The sequence below is a fragment of the Scyliorhinus canicula genome, chromosome 1 (assembly GCF_902713615.1).
Source record: "Scyliorhinus canicula chromosome 1, sScyCan1.1, whole genome shotgun sequence".
NCBI classification, from domain to species: Eukaryota; Metazoa; Chordata; class Chondrichthyes; order Carcharhiniformes; family Scyliorhinidae; genus Scyliorhinus; species Scyliorhinus canicula.
The window spans coordinates 55,352,759-55,379,602 of record NC_052146.1 but is presented as its reverse complement, the minus strand read 5'-3'; the positions used below and the strand labels follow the sequence as shown (position 1 = coordinate 55,379,602).

At 42.7% G+C, this 26,844-nt stretch overlaps 1 protein-coding gene across 1 annotated transcript in view; it reads left to right on the top strand.

Annotated features, from left to right (window-relative positions):
• The window catches only part of LOC119962803 (mediator of RNA polymerase II transcription subunit 13-like), a 311,329-nt gene that overhangs the window by 126,231 nt on the left and 158,254 nt on the right, over positions 1–26,844 (top strand). The window contains exon 3 of the mRNA XM_038790899.1: positions 20,371–20,455. Within this exon, the coding sequence (XP_038646827.1) occupies positions 20,371–20,455 (85 nt within the window). The remainder of the gene's footprint in view (positions 1–20,370; positions 20,456–26,844) is intronic.

Here is a 26,844-nt window from a genome sequence, read left to right as displayed (position 1 = left end):
CTGTAAGTTTCAGTAAGATCCCCTCATCCTTCTAAACTCCAACGAGTACAGACCCAGAGTCCTCAAGTGTTCCTCATACAACAAGTTCTTCATTCTAGAGATCATTCTTGTGAACTTCCTCTGGACTCTTTACAAGGCCAGCACATCCTTCCTTAGATACAGGGCCCAAAACTGCTCTCAAAACTCCAAATGGGGTCTGACCAGAGCCTTCTGTAGTCTCAGAAGTACATCCCTGGTCTTTTATTCTAGCCCTCTTGATATGAATGCTAACATTGCATTTGCCTTCTTAACTGCTGACTGAACCTGCACGTTAACCTAAAGATCAAGGGCTCCCAAATCCCCTTGTGCTTCTGATTTCCTGCAGCATTTCCCCATTTAGAAAATAGTCTATGCTTAAATTCCTCCTCCCAAAGTGCATAACCTCACACTTTTCCACATTGTATTTCATTTGCCACTTCATTGCCCACTCTCCTAGCTTGTCCAAATCCTTCTGCAGCCCCCTTGCTTCCTCAATACTACCTGTCCCTCTACAGATTTGTATCATCTGCAAACTTAGCAACAGTGCCTTCAGTTCCTCCTTCCAGATCATTAATGTATATTGTGAAAAGTTGTGGTCCCAGCACAGACCCCTTAGGCACACCACTAGTCACTGGCTGCCATCCTGAAAAAGATTCCTTTATCCCCACTCTGCCTTCTGCCAGTCAGCCAATCCTCTATCTATGCCAGGATCTTACCCTTAACACCATGGGCTCTTAACAAATTTGACAGACACGACCTCCCTTTGACAAAGCCGTGCTGACTCAGTGCTATTTTACCATGCACTTCCAAGTACTTTGGAATCTCATCTTTAACAACAGACTCTAAAATCTTACCAATGACCGAAGTCAGGCTAACCGGCCTATAATTTCCTGTGATCTGCCTCCCTCCCTTCTTCAACAGTGGTGTTATATTAGCCACTTTCCAGTCCTCCTGGGACCCTTCCTGCCTCCAGTGATTCCTGAAAGATCATCATCAATGCCTCTACAATTTCCTCAGCTATCTCTTTTAGGACCCTAGGGTGTAGTCTATTCGGTCCAGGTGACTTACCCACCTTCAGACCTTGCTTCACTGGGCAAGGAATTCCATAGATTCACAACCCTTTGGGTGAAGCAGTTCCTCCTAAACTCAGTCCTAAATCTACTTCCCTTTATTTTGAGGCTATGCCCCCTAGTTCTGCTTTCACCCGCCAGTGGAAACAACCTGCCCGCATCTATCCTATCTATTCCCTTCATAATTTTAAATGTTTCTATAAGATCCCCCCTCATCCTTCTAAATTCCAACGAGTACAGTCCCAGTCTACTCAACCTCTCCTCGTAATCCAACCCCTTCAGCTCTGGGATTAACCTTGTGAATCTCCTCTGCACACCCTCCAGTGCCAGTACGTCCTTTCTCAAGTAAGGAGACCAAAACTGAACACAATACTCCAGGTGTGGCCTCACTAACACCTTATACAATTGCAGCATAACCTCCCTAGTCTTAAACTCCATCCCTCTAGCAATGAAGGACAAAATTCCATTTGCCGCCTTAATCACCTGTTGCACCTGTAAACCAACTTTCTGTGACTCATGCACTAGCACACCCAGGTCTCTCTGCACAGCAGCATGCTTTAATATTTTATTGTTTAAATAATAATCCCATTTGCTGTTATTCCTACCAAAATGGATAACCTCACATTTGTCAACATTGTATTCCATTTGCCAGACCCTAGCCCATTCACTTAACCTATCCAAATCCCTCTGCAGACTTCCAGTATCCTCTGCACTTTTCGCTTTACCACTCATCTTAGTGTCATCTGCAAACTTGGACACATTGCACTTGTTCCCCAACTCCAAATCGTCTATGTAAATTGTGAACAATTATGGGCCCAACACTGATCCCCGAGGGACACCACTAGTTACTGATTGTCAACCAAAGAAATCCATAAATCCCCACTCTTTGCTTTCTATTAATTCACCAATCCTCAAACCTTCAAGGCCTTCTACCAAGAGCTATACACCTCGGAGCCCCCAACGGGGAAGGCTGGGATGAACCGGTTTCTTGATGGACTGGACATACCAGTTGTGGGAGAGGGCAGAAAACGGGATCTGGAAGCACCACTAGCACTGGGAGAGATCATGGAGAGCATTAGCTCCATGCAGACGGGGAAGGCGCCGGGACCGGACGGATTCCCGGCGGACTTCTACAAAAAATTCGCGACAGCGCTGGCCCCGCACCTGCGGGAGATGTTCACAGACTCGCTAGCTAGGGGCACACTGCCACCCACGTTAGCACAGGCCTCAATCTCGCTGATACCTAAGAAAGACAAAGACCCAACGGAATGTGGGTCATACAGACCCATATCTCTGCTGAACGCAGACGCCAAAATACTGGCTAAAATCCTAGCCAAAAGGCTAGAAGACTGTGTACCTGAGGTGGTCACAGAGGACCAGACGGGCTTCGTCAAAGGTAGACAGCTTACCGCGAACATCAGGCGCCTGCTGAACGTGATAATGACCCCCTCCGGAGAGAACACAAGAGGTGATCGTCTCCCTGGACGCAGAAAAGGCCTTCGACAGAGTCGAATGGAAATACCTCATAGAGGTACTGGAGCGGTTCGGGCTTGGAACAGGGTTCACCGCTTGGGTAAATCTCCTATACAACGCTCCCATGGCGAGTGTACGGACCAACAATACCAACTCCCAATACTTCCAGCTGCACAGGGGCACCAGACAAGGATGCCCACTGTCCCCGCTGCTGTTCGCACTAGCAATCGAACCGCTAGCAATCGCGCTCAGGGCAGCAAAAAATTGGAGGGGGATCCGAAGGGGAGGTAGAGAGCACAGAGTCTCACTCTATGCGGATGATCTGCTCCTCTATATCTCGGACCCACAAAGCAGCATGGACGGAATCATAGCGCTCCTGAAAGAGTTTGGAGCCTTCTCGGGCTACAAACTCAACATGAGCAAAAGTGAGATCTTCCCAGTACACCCGCAAGGGGGGGGGGGGGGGGGGGGGGGGGGGCAGCACTAAAGGGCCTGCCGTTCAAACAAGCCCGAAATAAATTCCGCTACCTGGGGATCCAAATAGCCCATGACTGGAAAGGGATCCACAAATGGAACCTCACCAGCCTGACGGAGGAAGTTAAAAAGGACCTGCAAAGATGGAACACACTCCCGCTCTCCCTCGCGGGGAGAGTCCAGACGATCAAAATGAACGTACTGCCCAGGTTCCTTTTCCTGTTTAGATCCATTCCGATCTACATCCCCAAGGCCTTTTTCAAAGCGCTGGACAAACATATCATGGCGTTCGTATGGGGGGGTAAAAATGCTAGGATCCCAAAGAAGGTCATACAAAAAACAAAATCCAGGGGGGGGCTAGCCCTCCCGAATCTACAATTCTACCACTGGGCGGCAACAGCCGAGCGAGTAAGGGGATGGATCCAGGAGCCAGAAGCCGAGTGGGTGCGTGCGGAGGAGGCCTCCTGCATGGGAACCTCCCTCCGGGCCCTCGCCACGGCAGCACTCCCATCCCCACCCAAAAAACACTCCACCAGCCCAGTGGTGACGGCCACCCTCCAATCCTGGAACCAACTGCGGCAGCAATTTGGCCTGTACAAAATGTCGGACAAGGCTCCCATCTGCAACAACCATAGGTTCACACCAGCACTGACTGACGCCACCTTCAAAAGGTGGAGGCAGGACGGGGGGACACTGACAGTCAAGGACCTATACACGGACGACAGGATCGCAACACTGGACGAACTGACAGAGAAATTAGCTGGGGGGAACGAGCTATGGTACCTGCAGCTCAAAAACTTCCTACGAAAGGAGACAAGGACATACCCACAACCGCCACGACGGACACTACTGGAAGACCTACTGGACGCAAGCATCCTACAGAAAGGGAACTGTAGTGACATGTATGACCGACTGGTAGATAGGGACGACACCGTACTGGACGCAACAAGAATGAAATGGGAGGACGACCTGGGGATGGAGATAGGGTGGGGACTCTGGAGCGAAGCACTGCATAGGGTCAACTCCACCTCCACGTGCGCAAGGCTCAGCCTGACGCAACTAAAAGTGGTACATAGAGCCCACTTAACGTGAAACCGTATGAGTAGGTTCTTCCCGGAGGTGGAGGACAAATGTGAGCGGTGCCAGAGAGGCCCGGCCAACCACGCCCACATGTTCTGGTCTTGCCCCAGACTTGTGGAGTACTGGACAGCCTTCTTCGAGGCTATGTCCAAAGTGGTGGGGGTGAGGGTGGAGCCATGCCCGATAGTGGCGGTCTTCGGGGTTTCAGACCAGCCAGATCTATTCCTGGGGAGGAGGGTGGATGCCCTTGCCTTTGCCTCCCTGATTGCCCGCCGTAGAATCCTGTTTGGCTGGCAGTCAGCAGCACCACCCAGAGCTGCAGACTGGCTGTCCGACCTCTCGGAATCTCTCCAAATGGAGAAAATCAAATTCGCCATCCGAGGGTCGGACGACGGCTTCCACAGAACGTGGGAGCCATTCATGCAACTGTTCCGGGACCTGTTTGTGGCCAACGTACAGGAGGAAGAATAGTCGGGTGGCCAAGAACCAGGGGAAAATGGACGGGAATCGGGGGAAGGTAGCCGGGGGGAGGGAGGGAGGGGGGGGGCTATGGGCTCGGTATGGGGGTTTGATGGCAAGCCAAGGCCCAAAACCAAACTATAAATAAATGCCTATAAACATGTGCCTCGGCCATATTGGGGAATGTAAAATATGTATGCTGGCTAAAGGGGGCGGCCACAATTATTGTTATGAAGATGCTTACCTGTAAATATTCATGTTAAATTTTTGTGTTTTCCTTTTTTTTTTCTTTCTCTCTCTCTAATAACTTGTAATTTGTCATATATAAAATATGAAAACTCAATAAAAAAAACATTAAAAAAAAAAATTCACCAATCCTCTATCCATTGCTACTACTTTACCCTTAATGCCATGCATCTTTATCTTACGCAGCAGCCTTTTGTGTGGCACCTTGTCAATAGCTTTCTGGAAATCCAGATATACCACATCCATTGGCTCCCCGTTATCTACTGCACTGGTAATGTCCTTAAAAAATTCCACTAAATTAGTTAGGCACGACCTTGGTCACTGTACCCTGAACTGTGGTCGTTTTTGACTTTTGACCATGGCTTCTCTGCCTTACTGCTTTTTGTTTCTGGCCCCATTTTACTTTCCTCCGACTTCCTGCATCGGTTCCCACCCCCCCTGCCACATTAGTTTAAACCCTCTCCAACAGCACTAGTAATCAGCCCCCATAGGACTTTACTTTTATCTTTACTGTTTTATATAGTTTGGTTAAGCACAGACTTTTAGAAATCTTTTCTGTTTGGCCCTGATTAACTCAATTTACCAAGTAATTTCACGCAGCATTTCAGACCTGGTAGTTTACCAACAATTGAAATAAGACTCTCAATTTCCTCCTCATTTTCATGGAGGGATATTATGTTGTCATCTGACTCAGTTTTCTTTCCAAAGAATTTTGACAAAATTATTGTGATAATCGATGTATTCCTGGGATTCTTTGATTTCGGGTATATAATTTTGTATACAGTTAACTTGCATAACCTCTTTGGTTTGCCATCTCTTAAGTGATAACCTCCATCCCACCTCTCGTGCAACAATGCTGTGAAACCTGAAACAATATATCGTTCAATATTATTTTAATTCCCTCATTCTTAACTATAGGCTTGCTTCAATATCCCTACCCTTTCTGTGACTACTTATGAATGGGATAACAGTGGGTAAAAAATGTTTGGGAAGCACTGCTGAAGATGGTCTTTTTAATGCCCTTCAATTTCTTGCTGATTTTCTGTTACACTTTTGTAACTGTTCTAATCTATTTTAATAATTTTCTTATCTTTATAGTTCTTTTAGTAGAAAGCTAAAAGTCAGATATCATATTTGGGAGCTGAAACGTGATCTTGGTTTGTAGAGTTTCTTAATAAGATGCATGTAGATTTGGTGCTTCGATAAAAATAGTTTATGGTATTTGTGTTTCAAAAGTTTAAATTATTTTGTATTATTTTTGGTATGCAAAAATGTTCTCTGTCAATGTCTATTTTCCAACATTCATTTAATTGCCACGTCAGGCTTCCAGAATAAATAATGTATTTGCGGAATGCAGAAATAGTACAGTTTCGAATAATACAAATATTCAGTAAATGTTTGGAATTGTTTCTGTGCTATTTTAAATTGTCAATTAAATTATGTATTTGACATCAATGTTTTCCATTTTTGTCTGCTTTTTAACGCTAGCACAACTTGCCACAGTTTGATTGTATAGTTCCAGCATTTATGAAATATTTAAGACAAAGGCTTCATTGGAGACCTATACACACAAAGATCCCCCCGCCCCCATGTTTCACATAGGCATATTAAAGTTACATTTTTTCAAACTCTAGTTTGAGAGCTGCAATAAGGTGTTGCACTCTGCACAACACCTGCTTAACATGGCTAAGTTCCTTACTCTATGTATCTTTTTGGTAGTTTGTTCAATTTTCTGATCAGGCACATTCTCCAGTGACAACCACCTGGCACTGTAACCAGGTGTATGTATTTTTATTCTGCTGTTTTAGCACTTTCTAGTTTTACAGCACAGGAACAGGCCCTTCAGCCCTCCAAGCCTGCACCGATTCAGATCCTCTATCTAAAACTGTCGCCTAAAATACAGTTGGTAAAAGATGGCACTGAAAAGACCTTTGTTTGATGGGTGCAAATTGACTTATTACTATTCTGTCTCAACCTCCTCATTGTCCCCTTTATTCCTCAATAGCCCCCTACTCCACCCGCCCACCATCCTCCATGTGAAGGTGGCAACGCTTATTGCTATATGGCTCACTGATGTCCCTTATTTGACCATGTAGCCCATGCGGTAATCTCACAATTATAGAATTTCTAGCACAGAGGAGGCCATTCAGCCCAATAGGTCTTTGCCTTTATTTTTTGTAATAATCTTTATTTGTGTCACAATAATAAGTAATAATCTTTATCCATAGAATTTGCAGCGCAGAAAGAGGCCAACCGGCTCATCGAGTCTGTACCGGCTCTTGGAAAAGGGCACCCCACTTAAGCCCACTCCTCCACCCTATCCCCGTAGTGCTGGTTGCGGACTCTGGGTTTGTACTCTTTGGAGTTTAGAAGGATGGGGGGGGGGGGGGGGGGGGGGGGGGGGGGAGAAATCTTATTGAAACTTACAGGATACGGCATGGCCTGGATAGAGTGGACGTCGAGAGGATGTTTCCACTTGTTGGAAAAACTAGAAGCAGAGGACACAATCTCAGACTAAAGGGACGATCCTTTAAAACAGATAAGGAGGAATTTCTTCAGCCAGAAGGTGCTGAATCTGTGGAACTCTCTGCCGCAGAAGGCTGTGGAGGAAAAATCACTGAGTGTCTTTAAGACAGAGATGGATAGGTTCTTGATTAATAAGGGGATCGGGTTATGGGGAGAAGGCAGGAGAATGGGGATGAGAATAATATCAGCCATGATTGAATGGCGGAGCAGACGCGATGTGCCGAGTGGCCTAATTCTGCTCCTATGTCTTATGGTCTTTTGTGCTTCTTCCTACCTCAATTAACTTAACCCTATGTGCATATCCCTCTATTCCTTCCCCGTCATTTGCTTAACTAGCTTTAGCTGTGCATGTATCTGAGCTATTTGCCTCAATTGCAATGAGTTCATCATTGCAATCACTCTTTGGGTAAAGACGTTTCTCCTGAGTTTCTAATTGAATTTATTGGTGACAATCTTAGACTTATCATCCCCATCATAACTTCACCTTTAATTAGAGATTAGTGTTTGTGTGGCAAGTTTTATTGTTTGTGATTATAACCCAACAGTAAAAGGCCAAAATGTTAAAGTCGAAGCCATATATTACATGTCATGGGAGTGTCCCTTCAAGAAATGTTTTTGTCATCACATGGCTTTAGTGATGTCATTGTGTGGGTGGACCTGGGCTGTGGCTCTGGGAGTTGGTTTTACTTTCGCTTAGGTTTGGAGCTGGTTTGTGGCCCAGTTTTTACTTTCGTTTTCACATTTGACTGCTGTACTCAGACAGAGAAGTATCTTGGCCTGTCTCTCTAATTTTAAAGAGCTATTCCAAGGAAGAAACCCAACGATTATAGTTACATGCTGATTTTGGTTAAAAAGGTTTTTTTGGATTCTGGGATCTTGTTATTAAATTGGAACAGTGAAAGGGGGAATTTATTAAGAGTTATACATAGAGTACTGTAGCTGTGTAGGGTCTTTATGTTTGTAGTTGATATTTCTTGCTGTGTGTGTTTTATACAAATATTAATTAGATTCATAGAATAAAGCTTCTTTTTTGGATTAAAAGTGCCTAAGCACTCTGTTGAATAACACGTGAAAGGCAGGCACTTGTGCTCATCGTAACCAAAATCCATAAACAGTTTTAGGTTGGGTGAACTCCATGATATACTTTGGAGTTTTCTAAATCCTGGCCCATAACACATGAAATACATTCCATTTAAGATTCAAATAAAACAAAATCTTCCTTTTGCTTTTGTGTAGTGAGCATGAGTAAAGTAGTGGTAGGCGATGCATCTTGAACTTGCTGTAGTAGTTTCTTTATGAACCGTTGATTTAATTTTCAATGTTAAGTGAGGTGCTATGGAGAATGGTAAGCTATCCTAAAAGAGTAGTGGTGTAAATTTTAAAAACAGTGGGCCAGAATTTATAGTAGTCGTCTTGATAATGGAATAGCTGGTGGTATCTCTGGTACCATTTTGGCACTTGCCCTATCAGCACATTCATCATTGCTAAGGAAGAAAAGTATACTGGTTCTCTGTGTGTGACTTGGCCCTCTGGACTGCAAAACATTAAAAGACTATGTCTAATGATTTGTTGTTTGACACAATCCTGAACTAGCGATGCATGTACAAAATAGGGATCATAGAATTTGCCCGGCTGGAGGAGGAAAGAATGTTATTACGAACATGTCAAATTTCAAATTCTAGTGTGCCAAGGAGACAATTCCATTTGTTGTCGGAGGATAGAAATGTAATGTCTTTGTCTAATGCAGATATGTCAATTAACTAATTGTACTGTGCTTGTACGGAGTGTAAGTAATTTTTTGCACTATTCTTCAAGCAACATTGGACTGCTGGATATAATTTAGTCGACAGATACTCAATTGGGATTTTCTCCAAGTTCATATCTTCAGTTTGACAGGTTAGATTGAAGCAAGAGGGATTTGTTACGGTGCTACCTAATTTGATTGTTAACTTGTTATTTTAATCACGTGCAATAATTTGTTAGATTTTAGACAAGCTACTTGCTTGATGTTAAACACTACTTGACAGCAAACAGTCTTATTAAAAACTCTTTACAATAAAATGTTTGGAATGTTTAATGATTGGATAGACGAACATGTTTAAGTGCAGTTGTACGCAGGCTGTTTTGGAGTTGCATTTGGGACATCATTCGAAAGTATGCTGTTTCTCATGCCTCTGATTTCCTGTGGCTTGCTATGATTTGCTAAATGGGGAAACGTCCATGTCTAAGCAGCTGTTAATAACTAATTGTGGTTCAGTTTATCTTTGTGATTGCAAATGAAATTGTTTGCAGCTCAGTTGACTAGACAGCTGGTTTGTGATGCTGAGCAATACCAGCAGTGCGGGTTAATTTCCCGTACCGGCTGAGTTTAAGGGCGGCACGGTGGCATAGCGGTTAGCACTGTTGCCTCACAGCTCCGGGTTCAATTCCCGCCTCGGTGTGGAGTCTGCACTTTCTCCCCATGTCTGCGTGGCTTTCCTCTGGGGGTTCCAGTTTCTTCCCACAGTCCAAAGATGTGCAGGTTAGCTGGACTGGCCATGCTAAATTGTCCCTTTGTGTCCAAGAAGTTAGGTGGGGTTACTGGGTTACAGGGATAGGAGGGGACTTGGGTTTAAGTAGTGTGCTCTTTCCAAGGGCTGATGCAGTCTCAATGGGCCAAATTGCTTTCTGCACTGTAAGGATTACAATGAAAATTGTGAGGTGATGTACTTGAGGAGGTTGAATGTGGAGAGGTAATACAAGCTTTTAAAGGGGGTGCAAGAACATAGTGTGGATCATGGGTGGGTTTCTGAAGGGTTGCTGAGCTAAGGGTCACGGAGTTGGATGGGGATGGAAAGTAGAATCAAAGTGTCTTCATGTACTTGTAAGTATTGATGTGCAATCATTTTTGTCCTTCTGACAGAAACATTGGTTTCTTGCCGTCTCAAAAATATGGTACATTGAACCGCGCAGCACTCCCCCAGCACCGGGTGATGATCAAACTATGACTTGTTTTGATTTAACTAATGTCTCTACCTCAGCGTTTGAATTCACTACTGTGAAGCAGTGCAACTGATGTGCCATGGTCCAGACACAGGAAAAATCATTTTCCAATCATAGCTGGCATTTAATGCAGAAACCAATCTATTAGGAAATTATATCGCCGTCAAAATAGCTTCACTGGAAATCTCACTTAAAAGTACCACCGTGTTATATTTCGTGAAAATGCACTCGTCTGCAGCAGCCAGCCAGGTAAGAATTATCAATGGCCGCACAAACTGTATGATTGTTGATAAATCTTTCCTCCAAAACGGAAGATGATGGCGATTAAAGGCTTTACATGAAGGCAGTTCAATCATTCTATAGTTTTAGTGATCGGTCTCGGTTCTCACTGCACATGTAAGTCTGTTTGAGTGTGCATGTTGCTGGGAGGAGGCGAGGGTATGGTATGGAATCCACATCCAGCTGATTTGCTTGCATGTCAGATATAACCCTGATTTGGGCAGTTATTGATGTTTCACAAACCAGAGAGTGGGACTGAAATGGATTGCTTTTCAAAAGAGCCAGTGTAGACTTGCCAGGCTTAATATCGGTTTAGCGCAGTTGGCTGGACGGCTGACTGTTGATGCAGTGTGAGGCTAACTGTGTGGATTCAATTTCCGTACTGGCTGTGATTATTCATTAAGGCCTGCCATCTCAATCTTGCCTCTCCCCAGAGGTGTGGTGATTCTCGGGTTAAATCACCACCAGTCAGCATTCCCACTCAAAGAAAAGCACCTGGAACTATGGCGACTTTATTTTTGAATTAATTCCAGGTGATGGGTGAAAATCTATTTCACACAGGGAAGCTACAGCAAATAATGGCAAAGAATTAACAACCTTTTCTAACAATTTGGGGAACTGCTCTCATTTAGACCCAAAGATCAACCAGGTACTTTTGTTGGAATTTAATTTTGAGCCTGTTATCAGTTGAAATATCCAGATTATACTCTTGTTGAAAGATCTCATGACTGCAGGAACACCTGTCAAAATTGTATTTGTGTTGTCACTGGGTACAGTATGGACCTTTCCTGTCCAATTTTACCTACTTTTAGGAAGACAAATCCATTAGTTTAGGCTAATTTAATTTTGACTATTCTCTCCTATTTGATATTTCCGAACATAACACAGTTTTTAACTCAAAAAGGTGGAGGGGCTTGTTTCATCAAAGCAAACTTAGTCTCTGTCTGTATTAGAAGTAGTTCGGAGAGGGCTCATTTGATTGGTAGATGGGATGGGGATTGTTTTCTTGCAAGGAAAGGTTGGACAGGCTGGGACTATATCCATTGCAGTTCAGACGAAAGAGAGGGCAATCTTATTGAACCATATAAGGACCAATGGGGACTTGTCAGGGATGCATGCTGAAAGGATATTTGCCTTTGTAGGAGAGGCTAGAGCTACGGGATACAGTTTAAAGGTAAAGAGTCTTGAATTTAAACTGAGATGATAAGCAAAGCTTTTTCTGTGGGTTGTGCATCTTTGGAACGCAGCCAGTGAATATCTTTTAAAAAAAAAAACACAATGTCGATAGATTCTTGACTAACAAGGGGAATGTAGGTCAGGGTTATTCAAATTGCGGGTCATGACCCGTGAGTGGGCCACAACGGTGTGAGGCGGGTCGTAGAGCAAACGGCCGTGGCATTTCTGCGGTGGGCCCAATCGCAGGAGAAGCACCCACAGTTGCTGTTTCCATTTAAATGAGGATGACAGCAACTGCTGGCTTTTTAATGAGAACAAAATGAGGCTGTATGCAGTCTTTCAGCCACAAGAAGCAGCAGTGGACAGGTCACTTGACCTGCCCTTGCGTGCTATGGTGCAAAATCATGGGGGAGAGCTTCTTCCATTTTCTAGCTGCGAGCAAGCAAAGCAAGAGGACTAAGATGGATTGTTTTTGGAAGAGATGGTCACAGACACAAATAGGCAGTATACCTACTGGCCTGGAGCTCTCATCTGAATTTTCTGGAAAGAGCAGTGTTTGTGCTCACTCTACACAGAGCTCTAGGGCCCCTAATGAAGAGCATACAAAGAATAAACTTAATTGGGAACAAAGCAGTATAGAGACGATTCCTTGAGGTATGGTTTTGTCAATAAGGATGCAAAGGCAATGTGTATCAAATGCAGGAAAGATATGGCAAATGAGAGGAGAAGTTTCAGATTTTGAAAGGAGTGGGTGAAGAATTTATTTTTGAGGTTGAGACCGCAGAGTCAGTTATGAATTTATGATTCTGTGTTGAGCACTAATTGTTGAGGGTAGGTGTGATGTAATCAACCTAGATCTTATTGCATTGTAGAACAGGCTTGAGGGGCAGAACAACCTAGTCCGGCTCCAAATTAGATGTTTGCATTAGTAAATGCAAGTCTCAACACTGGATGTCATTCTGTCTTGTAACACCTGTACCTCTTTTTTTTTTTAAAAAAAGCAACCATTTAAGTGGACTTTGCTCTAACTCAATCCACTATTTTAATCTATTCTATAGTATTTAATAAAATATCTAAAAATAAAATTGCAAATTACTTTTGAAAAATATTTTGGTTCCTCTGAGTATAAATATTGTAGAAAATAAATACAAATTCTATCATTTACTGTTTGCAAAGCATTTACTTTAAAAGTCAAAAGTAACACTTTGTAAAATAGGGGAAGGGTATTTCAAAGTAGAAAATCTTGTGTAATAACCAGCAATTTTTTATTTTAAAACAAAATTTATTCGGCCAAGGAATATTCCACCCTGCCTCTACCACTTCCATTAAGTGACCTTGGTACTATTTTGATGGTAATCATTCCTTTAACAGTAAACTCTTAACCATGCAAGTGGTATCCCCACTTATGACAATTTTAACCTGATCACATGCTGCCAGCAATCCCAAAATGCCACTTTATTTAGTGGCCCATGTGCCATCAATGCCAGTGACAGAGCCCACGGCTCAAATGAATGCAATTTCAACAATTACAGTAAAATGGGAGGAAATAATCAACTTTTGTATAGCTGTGGGCAAAACAGCTATGTTTCTCCAGGCTGCTGCATTTTTTTGGCAACTTGCTCTACCAGTCACCTGAGTCAGTTGAGTGGTTTACATGGACTCTTTAATGTCAGATACCTCAATCGTTTCTACTTTGTACACCACTGCAAATAAGAGAGCAACTTTATTGGAGGGGGGCACAATTGGAGAAGTCAAATGGAAGGATTCACCATTAGATAATCTTTCCTTCATACTTCCCATAGATGTCTTGCTAACTACTGGGAGTACAGGTAACACAGTTTGGGAATTCCCGGCCTAGTTATAACTAGAAGATTGGTTAAGTGATTGCAGTACAGTTGGAATTAATTCTGTGATTTGTAATGAGTGACTTGAACGAACAAACAAACAAACAAAACTTGAATATAGTGCCTTTCACAGTGTCCGGGTGCTCCGAAGATCTTGCAACCATCATGGTCGCTGTTATAATATAGGAGAAATGGCAGCTAATTTGTGCAGAGCAAACTATTACAGAAGTACTTGAATAGTCAGGTAATTTGCTGATTAAGAGAGATTGGCAGCACGGTAGCATGGTGGTTAGCATAAATGCTTCACAGCTCCAGGGTCCCAGGTTCGATTCCCGGCTGGGTCACTGTCTGTGAGGGGTCTGCACATCCTCCCCGTGTGTGCGTGGGTTTCCTCCGGGTTCTCTGGTTTCCTCCCACAGTCCAAAGATGTGCGGGTTAGGTGGATTGGCCATGCTAAATTGCCCGTAGTGTAAGGTTAATGGGGGGATTGTTGGTATACGGGTTACGTGGGTTTAAAGTAGGGTGATCATTGCTCGGCACAACATCGAGGGCCGAAGGGCCTGTTCTGTGCTGTACTGTTCTATGTTCTATGTTCTATTGTTTAGGTTGGACACAACTTTGCTGCTTATCCTTGAATTGTGCCACGATTCACCTGAGGGGTCAGATAAGGCTTCCATTTTACATCTCCTTCAAAAGATGGCGCTCAATACTTCGTTAAAGTGCCAGGCTAGATTATATGCTTGATGTCTCTAGACAGAGGTTTCTGAATCTGAGGCGAGAGCAATGAAAAACCCTCGGGTAACAGTGGCCACCTTAAACTACCTGGCGCAAGTTATTTTGTTTTGGGAAGAGTAGCAATCAATACCTGTGCCAACTCTATTTATTTTAATTAAGTAGATAAATTCACATTTAATTAACCAGTCATTGAGTGATGTTGATTGAATGGTGCTGCAGCATTGTTTGAAATAAGTGCATCATTACTACAACTACTTAGATTTGTCACTTGGAGTAAACATTGCTGTGTTTTATTAAGCTAGAGGTGAGCAGATAACAGACATTGAATCAGCACAGAGATGGTGGGCTGAATGGAAGCCTCCCATTCTATAACCATCCTCTTGGTAAGCTGCACAGGTTGATCTACCTGGTTGAGATCATTTAAAAAAAAAAAAAAAATCTTTATTTTATTTCGCAACTAAAATTTATAGACCATTTTGATTTTTACATTCATGTTTTCTCCATTCTCTTAATGACTGCTTCAAACTGATGAGCCATTGCCATTGACTGCTGGCATAACCATAAGAAATAGACTTTCAATACACCCCATCAAAATTAAATGTCCTCTTTTCTCAAGTAGGAATTATTTCAATTTTCTAGTTTCTTGTAACTTTTCTCATAACATTTTGGCGAGTCTGAATTGTGCACCAGCTTTGACTTTGCGTGAAGCAGCATAGTACACTGCAGCTATGTTCTAATATTGCCAGATACCAATTTATCATTACCCCTCTACTGTTGCTCTTGTCACAAAACCCAGACTTTTGTAAAAATTATTTTATGCAACTGCATTAATTACTTCAAGGATGATGCGTGATCAATAACCACAGAAACGAAGGAGTAGTCTGAATTGAAGGCTTTAATCTACAAGATGTTTCCCCAGCAGTTTGAGTACAGAAAGAACGATGGCTGCTGGGAAACAAGGGTTCTTATACTCCGCCTCATTGTACAGAGCTACCTTCGTCTTGACCAATGAGAAAGCAACACTTGGGCCAATGAGCAGTGAGCCTTCTCCACCAATAGCAGCTCACACTCCCAGGTACCGTAGTACCTCTAGTCATATTACCACAAAGGGTTATCAGTTTGAATTAATAGATGCCTCTATTGCTTCATATGTTCATGTATTTCCGTTGAGTTAATCATCCCATTTCTTGTTTTTCTTATAAAAGTGTCTTGCCTCACCTAGATTAACATAATCTGCAAACTATCTGCTGCTCATTCGGGTAACCAGTTTATGACTTCCTGGAGTCTGTTAATGGCAGCTTGCTATTGGCTGTATTTGAGGACGGATTGAACAATGACAACAACGCTCTATGTTTCTATAGTGCCTTTTAGCTTAGTAGCATGTCCCAAGGCACTTCACAGAATCATAACCAGTATCATTGAACACTAAGCTACATATGGTCATTGCTAGGTTTTAGGAAATGCTTTTTAGGAGAAACGAGATGCAGGGAGTTTCTTCAAATGAATGTTAAAACTTGGGGCCAGGAGAGCTGAAGGCATGACCACCAATGGTGGTATGTTTAATATCCGGGATACTCTAAAGGCAAGAATTGGGGAGCTCTGATACCTCTGAAGGTTGTTGGCCTTTAGGAAATGAGAGAGCTGAGGAGAGGTGAAGCCATGAATGGATTTCAAAATGAGGATGAGACTTTTAAAATCAAGGTTTTGGTTAATTGGGAGCCAATGAAGGCCAGCCAGCATGGGGTTGATGGATGAATGAGACTAGGTGGAAGTTGGGATCCGGGCAGCAGAGTTTTGGATAACTTCAGGTTTATAGTTTATGGTACCTTTTTCTGCTTCTGTATGTTTTGTAATTGAGTTATTTTCTCAAGTATTGTACATGGAATTTATTTTTATTAAATTATTTAAAAATGTGCTTTTAAGACTGGTTTTTAATTGCCTGTGGGAGACCAGTGTCAAGTGGTGACCTGTGACCCCCTCCAACACTGATCTCCCACTTTTTGCCCTCGTGTTGATGCTGTCGTTTGACACACCAATGAAATGGGGCCTGAAGTTTCTATTCATGTGACTTTTTGGAGCTCCAGATTAAATTAGTTGCAAATTTCTGAATTCTCCCTCTGTGTACCTGAACAGGTGCTGGAGTGGGGTGACTAGGGGATTTTCACAGTAGCTTTATTGCAATGTTAATATAAGCCTACTTGTGACAATAAAGATTATTATTATTAAAAGTCCGGTTGGCAGCAAAGTACATTGTCAGACACTTAATGCGATTGGTGTAAAATCACCTTTTATGTCCACCGAAATACAAAAATCTACTCTATTGTGGGTGGCAATGATGTGTTGGGATACTATGTGAATACTAATTGGCTGCCTGCAATTATCCTGACTTTTGGTCTGAGACCTTGAGTTATGGGTTGAGAAGTGGATTAAGTGTCATAATTCTTTGACTTGACCAGAAATGACTAATCTGTCAGTGTGCATAAAATGACCAACAGAAGGAAAGGGATGCAAGTGTCTGATGGAACTAGTATATTAAAAGCAAGTCGGATGATTGCTATTGCTTCATTTTTTCATAGAAACTTAAAATTGCAACAGGATTAGACAGGGTAGACTGAGAAAGAATGTTTCTGATGGTGAGGGAGTCCAGAGCCAGGAGTCATAGTGTGAGGCCATGATCATAATGAATGGTGGAGCAGGCGCGAAGGGCCAAATGACCTCCTGCTTCAATTTTCTATGTATGTTGAGCATTCCTAAATTGGGACATTTGATGAATCATGCATCCAAATCTAATGCTCATTGTTATTGCCATAATCCCACAAAAGAACACTGCTTTTCTCCCTCAACCCGTTATTTGAAGCAGTGTAGTGTCTCTGGTTAATGCAGTGACTTTGCTCCTGTGTGCCTGTCTTTGTGCAAGCAGAGGGGAAGCGTATGCTGTCTTGCTGTCATGCTGTCACTTTGATTTACTTCTGTGTCTGTTCAATACACTCAGCCTGCAATTGCAGCTAATCCTGATTTTTCTTTTGATCGATCTTGCTTCTATGACAACAATCTGAATCTCAAAAACCAACCTTGTTAGGGGGGGTCTTCAGAACTTCCCAATGCTCCTTTCAGAAATTCTGGCAATCAGTGACTTCTGTATGTAAGGTCGATCACAAAGATTTGTAGGAAATGGAGGCTGAATTCAACGAAGTAGTATAAAAGCTTCATGGTTACAGCAAATTAGAGTCTCTAGGAATCGTTTCTAAAAATGTGATTAAAATCATTCTGATTGTTTTCTTACAATAACAAATATTGATAATAGGAACCCTGATAAATAATGCAATCTTCACCATTTTGTTAGTTTTCAGTATTCGATTACATCTTTGATTGAGAATCAATTTAAACTTAATTTTGTAGTCGTATAATATCTAATATTTTTTGTCTGAACTGGAAAATGGCTTATTACATTGTGCATGGAAATATTAAATTATAAATGGTAACCACTTGATGAAAAAGGCCTGTTATGCGTTGAATGAAGTAGCTATTTTGATTGTTCCATGTTCTGCATTTCTGCAAATTATATAACCCATTTTTTAAGTGCAGCCACTTTTTTGTAATGGGAAATTATTACAATTCGAACTGTAGAATTCCCTGCAGTGCAAGAGGCCATTCGACCCATCGAGTCTGCACCGACCGTCTCAAATAGTACCCTACCTAGGTCCGCTTTCCCACCCAATCCATGTAACCTCATAACCCCACCTAACCCACATATCTTAGGGCTGTGGGAGGAATATATCAACCGCGATAGAATGGCGGAGCAGGACCATGGGCCAAATGGCCTAATTCTGCAGCTGGTGGAAACGTGGGGGTGGGGGGGGGGGGGGGGGGGGGGGGGGGAGGAAGAGAGGACTCCACACAATCTGTCACCCAGAGCCAGAATTGAATTCTCCTGGCAATTTAGCTCACTGGGCTAAATTGCTGGCTTTTAAATCAGACCAAGCAGGCCAGCAGCACGGTTCAATTCCGGTACCAGCCTCCCCGGACAGGTGCCGGAATGTGGCGACTAGGAGCTTTTCACAGTAACTTCATTGAAGCCTACTCGTGACAATAAGTGATTTTCAACTTCAATTTCAATGTGAGGCAGCAGCTGTGCCGCGCCTGGCGTTATAGGTAGCATTGTAATACTCCCATCATGCTGTGTATGTTACATTTGCCGGAAAATGGAAGCCTCTTTCAATTATAATGAGCCTTCAGCATAATAATTAGTAAAAACAGTGGAATATATTATAGAACCCTGAAAATCAGAACTTTAATTGAACCATTGGCCCATAACTAGTGAGCTCTGGGGGGTTGTAACTTGGGTGGGGGTGGGGGGAGCACCCCCTGTGAAGTCACCAGGTTAGCATTGCACTGCAGTTGCCCGAGAAGTTTAAACTTCAAAATCAAAATCATCTGGAAGTATGATGTACATTGTTCTAATTGTTAAGCAGAATAGTTACCCAGGAAAAGTTACAATCCAAAACACTTCACCCCCACTCCCCCCCCCCACCTCTCCCACTGATCACCCCCACTTACTGACCCTGATCTCTATCCCCCGACCATCCGACACTACAAACCACGCAGGTGACGCAAAACTGAAAAGAAGGCTCCAAAGTAGGAATGACGTTAAAGTGAAACAAGGTAAATGGGGCGACCTGGTCAGAACTTAATGCATTCCGTTAGAGTGGGTGTTTTTGTGACTGCCCAGTTGTAGACTTATTAAGGATTATGATAAATCTGCTTCAAAGAATATTTGATATATCTGCTTTAAAGAATATTTGGGTACTAATGATGCATTTTGGTTAGATGAAGAGGGACGATACAAACTAAATAGTACAATTTGAAAAAGGGTGAAAAAGCAGGGATTTGAGGATTGTTTATACACAAGTCCTTGATGGTGACCAGGAAGGTTAACAAAACAATTAATAAAACGTGAGATCCTGGCCTTTATAAATGGAGGCATAGAATAGAAAAATCCAAGAAGCTTTTCTAAACCAATATAAATATTCAGTTGGAATGTTGTATTAAATTCTGGGCACCATACTTTTGAAAGGACAAAGCTCTGGAGAAGGTACAAAAAAGATTTAAAATTGTTCCAGTTATGTGAATGGAAGGAGAATTTGGAGTTCTCCATATAGCAGTTATGATAGAGGTGTTTGTTAATTCTGTCGAAGCCTTTTCGTGATTTTAAAGAAAACTGTTTCCAATAGCTCTATGAATAACTAGAGGATGGAGATTTAAGAACCAAGGCAACATGAGGAAAGTATTTAATGCAGTGTGTGGTTAGGATTTGGAATGCACTGCCTGATCGGGTGGTGAATGCAGACTTAATACCGTCAAAGTGGTAGTGGATAATAACTACAAAGGAGAACCATTTGGCAGATAGTCAAGTGTGGGGTGGTGGGGTAACTGAATTGCTCTTTAATAGAGCAGACTCTATGGCTGAGAATTTAAATTGAGTGAACCGCAAAGGCAGGGTGGGGAGGATCCTTTCAGCAGGGCCAGGTATTTTCACTGGGGTGCCCTCTGTGGACCACCGGATGCCTGATTTGGGGAAACACTTCCCCTCCCATCCTGAGGGAGGCCACCAGGTTTTGCTGGGCAGCCTTGGGTGGCAAAGTGCCGATCTGCCACTACTGCTAGTAAAATACCAGCGGTGACAGGAAGAAGCCCTTAAGGGCACACATTTCAGCCAATGGGCTGAATGGTCTCTATCTGTACTGTTCTATGATGCAAAGTGTTTCAGAATTATCTGCAGTCTTTAGTACCTTCAAGCTGTTGCACTCAACGCGTATGGAAATTTTGTGAAGGAAATGGCACGACTTGATGAAAACAACTTCAGAATTCAGTGCCCCTTTCGGGTATTGCTTAGAAATTATAGCTTTCTTTCATCATTTTTATTCCACATCAATTCAATGAATCAATTCAAATTAATTGAATTCAATTTTTAATGAATAACCAGATATTTACTTTTCCTTGCTTTCCAGTGGTAGAGGATGGTCTCTGGGAAAATGGACTCACATATGAATGCAGAACACTGCTCTTTAAAGCCATTCACAATTTATTAGAAAGGTAAGGCTAAATCACTATGTTACTTGAGACTATTTCATATTTTCGATGTACAGACAATGATGCAGTGTAATATTTGTTTTGTATTATTCTGTCACTATGTCCATTTAGTGTCCAGATAATCTGAATGCGCTACTCTGGGATCTGTTTACTCAATTTTGTTATTATGCAGCCACATTCTGTCATTTTGCAAGTACGAGAAGCTCTTAAATAAACAGTTGAACGTTAGGATAACATACTTGTAACCTTTCTGTATAATTATGTAGAAGTATGACTGCCGACAGAAATCTTCAACCATTAAAGGTATTGCCTGAGCTTTCCTATCATTTGATGGAATCAAAGTCATTATGGCAGAAAGGACACCCCCCCCCCCCCCCCCCCCCCCCCCCCCCCCCCCCCCCCCCCCCCCCCCCCCCCCCCCCCCCCCCCCCCCCCCCCCCCCCCCCCCCCCCCCCCCCCCCCCCCCACCCCCCACTAAGTCCATGCTGGCTCTCTGAAGAGCAATCTATTCTGTCCCACTCTATCCCCATAGCCTGCAAGTTTATTCCCTTCAAGAGGCATCTAATTCCTTTTGAGATCATTGATCGTCTTTGCTTCTGGCACCTTCATAGACAACAATTTCCAGCCCATTATGTGTGTGTGTGCGCACGTGTGTGCGTTGATGCAGAGATCCTTGCAGAGCACCAAAGTTAACAGAGGTTACTGCTTTGCGATGTCTGTTTTCATAAGTTTGATTGAGATAAATATTACCATGTCTCTTAATGATTCACTGAAATTAGCTCTTCCCAGTTGAGCATTTACCTTGGATATTTTCTGATCTCTCTCCTCTAAATTGAATTATGTTGTCATCACCTTACTGTAACATTCCACTTGACCTATTTAATTTCCTACAGCCAGATTCAAAACTTACTTACTTCCTTGTTGGATTGGAGACCTATTTATTGATGGAGAAAATTCTCTCCTACACATCAGACACCCCTTTCCTCCCAAACCTGAACTTTTGTTAGTCATAGTTTAAATTAGGATAATTAAGTGACTGAACACTTTTATAAATGGTTATTGAAATTTCGCAACTAATTTTCTTAGCTATCCATACTTAAAGCTCTAGAATCATAGAATTTACAGCACGGAAACAGGCCCTTTGGTCCAAGCTGGTCCATGCTAACCCCATTTGATCCATATCCCTCTAAACCTTTCCTAGCCATGTATCTGTCCAAATGCCTTTTAAATGTTGTCAATGCCCCTGCCTGCACCACTTGCAGCTCATTCCATATACGTACCACGCTCTGTGTAAAAAATGTTGCTCTACAGGATCCCATTAATTCTTTCCCCTCGTAACTTAAACCTATGCCCTCTAGATTCCCCAACCCTGGGAAAAGACTGAGTGCATTCACCCTATCCATGCCTCTCATGATCTTATACACCTCTATAAGATCATCCCTCAGTCTCCTATGCGCCAAAGAAAAAAGACTTAGCCTGGCCAATATGTCCCTATAACTCAGTCCCTTGAGTCCTGGCAACATCCTTGTAAATCTCCTCTCCAGTTTAATAACATCTTTCCTATAGCAAGGTGACCAAAACTGAACACGCTACACCAGGTGCAGCCGCACCAACCGTCCTGTACAATTGCAACATAACTTCCCAACTTCTATACTCAAAGCCTTGACCGATGAAGGCCAACACGCCAAAAGTCGCCTTCACTGTGCTATCTATCTGTGACTCCACCGTTATAGAACCGTGCGTCCGGACTCCCAAGGTCCCTCGTTTTCACGATACTCCCTAAGGTCCTACCATTCACTGTGAAAGTTCTACCTTGATTAGACTTTCCAAAATGTAACACCTCACACGTATCTGTATTGAACTCCGTTTGTCATTTCTCGGCCCACTTCCCCAGCTGATCAAGATCCTGCTGCAATTTTGATAACCTTCCTCACTGTCTACAATACAACATATTTTAGCGTCATCTGCAAACTTACAGATCATGCCTTGTACATTCTCATCCAAATTACTGATATAGATAATAAACAGCAATGGGCCCAGCACTGTCCTCTGAGGCACACCACTAGACACAGGCCTCCAGTCCGACAAGCATCCTTCCACCATTACCCTCTGCTTGCGACCATCAAGCCAATTGTATATCCAATTTGGTTTTATTAGCGACAGACAGCATGGCTTTGTACGAGGGAGGTCATGTCTCGCTAATTTAATTAAATTTTTTGAGGCGATGACAAAAATGATTGACGAGGGAAGGGCTGTGGGGGTTGTCTACATGGATTTTAGTAAAGCATTTGATAAAGTCCCTCATGGCAGGCTGGTACAAAAGATTAAATTACATGGGGTCAGGGGTGAACTAGTTGGATGGATTCAGAACTGGCTTGGCCAGGATAGCAGTGTAAGTGTATTTTTCCAAATGGAGGTCTGTAACGGGTGGTGTTCCGCAGAGATCAGTACTGGGACCTCTGCTCTTTGTAATACATATAAATGACTTGGAAGAAAACATAGCGGGTCTGATTAGCAAGTTTGCAGATGATATTAAGATTGCAGGAGTTGCGGATAGTGATGAAGATTGTCAGAGAATACGACAGGATATAGATGGGCTGCAAAATTGGGCAGAGAAATGGCAGATGGAATTTAACCCGGACAAATGTGTGGTTATGCATTTTGGTAGACCCAATTCAGGTGGGAGCTACAAAATAAATGGCAGATCCATCAGGAGCACAGAGATAGAGATCTGGAAGTGCAGCACATGTGGGAATGGTGGTAAAGAAAGCATATGGCATGCTTGCTTTCATAGGACAGGGTATTGAATATAAAATCTCGAAAATTAAGTTACAATTATATAGAACGTTGGTTAGCCCACGTTTGGAATACTGTGTCCAATTCTGGTCACCGCACTACCAGAGGAAGTGGAGGCTTTGGAGAGAGTACAGAAAAGGTTTACCAGGAGGTTGCCTGGTATGGAGGGTATTAGCTATGAGGAGAGATAGAATAAACTGGGATTGTTCTCCCTCGAGAGACGGAGGCTGAGGGGCGACCTGATAGAGGTTTATAAAATTATTAGGGATATAGATAGGGTGAACAGTTGGAGGCTTTTTCCCAGGGCACAAGGGGGCACAAGTTCAAGGTGAGAGGGGATAGGTTCAGTGAAGATGTGTGGGGAAGTTTTATTACACAGAGGGAGGTGGTGGCCTGGAATAAATAAACCTGTTGGACAGCCTGGTGTTGTGCGACTTCTTACTGACTGTGCCCACCCTAGTCCAGCGCCGGCATCCCTGAATTAGGAATGTTAAAATAACTATTTTGAGCCATGTCTCTGTTGATGCTTAAATTGAAATCTGTTTGCTAATTTCATGCCCATTCTGCAAGTTTATTAATGACACTCTCTATTTTGAGCAATCTGCTAATGGGTCAACTGAATGCCCCCCAATTCAATGCAGACTGTAAGTTTTCAAATTATACCTCCTAATTCTTGGGTCCAAATCATGAATGTAAATTGTGAACATCAGTTGTCCCAGTATGATCTCTGGAATGAATACAACTTCCCACCTTTCACCTGTCCGAGTAGCAACCTTAGCTTAACGTACAAAAACTTCAATTTCTCTTGTGCCTTTCATTTCTCTTGTGCCTTTCATGGCTTAAACCTTTTAAGTCGGAGCTGAGAATGTTGCTGCTAAGTCACAGTAGCCAGCTTCATATTGATTATGTTATCTGTTTCCTGATTCTACATACTCTTCACATAATTGAAATGGATTTCTGCAAAAAAATGTCACTAAGCAGTTGGGGCACTCGGAATCAAGCCTTGTGGCATTTTACTCATTACTTCCCCCATCACTAGCAAATTATTTGCCCACGTTGAGAAGAAAGAAAACTTGAAAGTTATTCCAACAGACTGCTGAGGCAGCCATTGTAGGTAGTCTGATCGTTTCCAGCCATCATGTAGGCTGTAAGAAGGTTTGTAGGCCTTTGTTTTCAACCCTTTAGAATAAATGCAAGCGCCAAGGAAGTGGTAAGGAAAATAAAATCCCTCATGCAGTTTAATGTTCTAATTGTTTGAGCCACTTGTAGGAAAACAATGGGGAAAATGCTTCGAGTTCACAGTTCATGGAATGCAATATAAATTTGCCCATTTGTAATATATAAAATATAACTTTGACAAAACGTCATCCAGACTTGAGACATTAGCTCCCTTTCACTCCACAGATATTGTCAGACATGCTGAGATTGTCCAGTATTTTCTGTTTTTGTTTCCAATTCTAGTATCCACAGTAATTTGCTTTTAGCTAAAATGTAAAATATCTATGTTCCTCAACTTTTACCCCAGCACTTACTATGCATTGTTATCACCCTGTGCATTTGGCCATGGCTGCCATCACTCTTTGGGCAAAGTGGCTCTCCGGGACAGCTCTAATCATTCCCTGTGGTTAAAACTTGGTATGGGCTATACAGTCCCTTTCAGCAAGAGGCTCACTTTGTTCTGTGCCCAACTTTATTCGGGTTGTCATGCCTTCATTGCTGTTGATATTGCACCGGATGACATTTTTCAGGCTTTTCCATTTACCTGTGAATCTTCGTCACACAAACGATGACCTAAGCAACCTTAAATTGCACAGATGTTGAAAGAATTTTTCCTCTTGTGAACTTTCACCGTATCTGAGTGAATGTTCCATAAACTGTGAGTTCAAAGCTTTTTCCCATTGTTTTCCTGTAGTATACACATGTCAGTATCAGGCTGCACTCCCGTTTAAAAAAAAAAAAAAATTCTCGGTATGGGTAGCACTGCCAAGACTGGTATTTGTCACCCATTCCCATTTGTTGTGAGGAGGTCAAAGTGGGCTTTCTGCATGAGCCACAAACTTGTGCCATGAGTGGGTTGATACATCTAAGTGGTACGCTGGGCTACGACAGCGACAACTTGAAAGAGCAGTTAAGAGTAACCCACACTTTGGATTGGAGTCAGATATGTACAGCAGCAGGCAGGTTCCCTTCCCAAACTCTCCCTACTCTGCTAATTCGCATCCTTCTCCTTTCGACCCCTGGCAAGGTCAGGCCCCCCCCCCCGCCCAATGTTCTGACCGACCCTCGAATAGAGGTATTAACTTCCATTCAGCTGGGACCATTCTAGAATTTGCAGAATTTTGCAAAACCATAGCCAATGCTGCATCCACTATTTCTGCAGCCTCCTTGACCACTAGGATTAATGCCATTAGTTGCTGTGAATGTGTCAGTTTTTAGTCCCTTTGATTTCTCCCCTACTTTTTCTCTGTTACTATTAACTAAGTGAAGTTCCTCACTTCATAAACCTCTTGGTTACATTCCAGTTCCTGGCTTGTTTACTCGCATTCTATTTTATCAACTGTTTGGTCCCCATTTATTTGTTCTGAAACTCTTGCAATCCTGAGGCTTATTACTATTCTTGGCAACATTCTAATATTTTAATATAATACTACCTGTAACTCGTTAATGAGCCAAAGGTGAATCTTTGTCCAAATTTGTTTTTAATGGATGTATTTTTGCTGAAAATTTTGGTTCCTTTAAATATTTCCCACTGTTTATTTACTTATGCACCTTTTGGCCTGTTCACAATCAACTGTAGCAAGCTCTGGCGAGGCATGGCACAGTGGTTAGCACTGCTGCCTGAGGACCGGGGTTCGATCCCAGCCCCGGGTCAATGTCTGTCTGGAGTTTACACATTCTCCCCGTGTCTGCGTGGGTTTCATCCCCGCAACCCAAAGATGTGCAGGTTAGGTGGATTTGCCAAGCTAAATTCATGCTTAATTGGAAAAAAAAATGGGCACTCTAAATCTATTAAAAAAAACTTAGCCAGCTCTCCTATGGAATCAGCCAGACCCTGACTCATCTCCTAGGCAGTAAACCTTTCTTTTGGCTGTTGCAGTGTATGTTCGTGCGGTCTATCTATTTGCTCTGCTGTGTATCTACACTGCTTAATCTCTTTGTGCTGCTGTTTTATTCTACCCTTGCATTTTCCATTGCAGCTTCCAGGATGTATTTAAACGTATCTCCTATCTATTTTTCTGCTGTCATATGGACTAATTCAAACTTTTTGTGCTTTGGAGTCCTGGAACACATTTTTTTTGAGTGCGCTGTGCGTTTGTGTTTTTTTGTCTTGTTTTAAAAGTTAAGCTCCCATGAATGGTTATAAAGGCACATAGTCATCAAGAAAAAGGTGATGGGACTTGGGATTACAAAATGTATTTGTTCCTTCCCTGCCAGCAATTTTCTGTGTTGAAGCTTCAGAAAACTGCAGGTCTTCCTCGTCATAAATGGCATCACGGACCTAACTAGATTCACTCCTAATTTCTGATGGGTGGAGTGATCCAGCGTTTTGTTCTGGGGACATGGAGTACTGACATTCTGTCACCTTGGTGGACTGG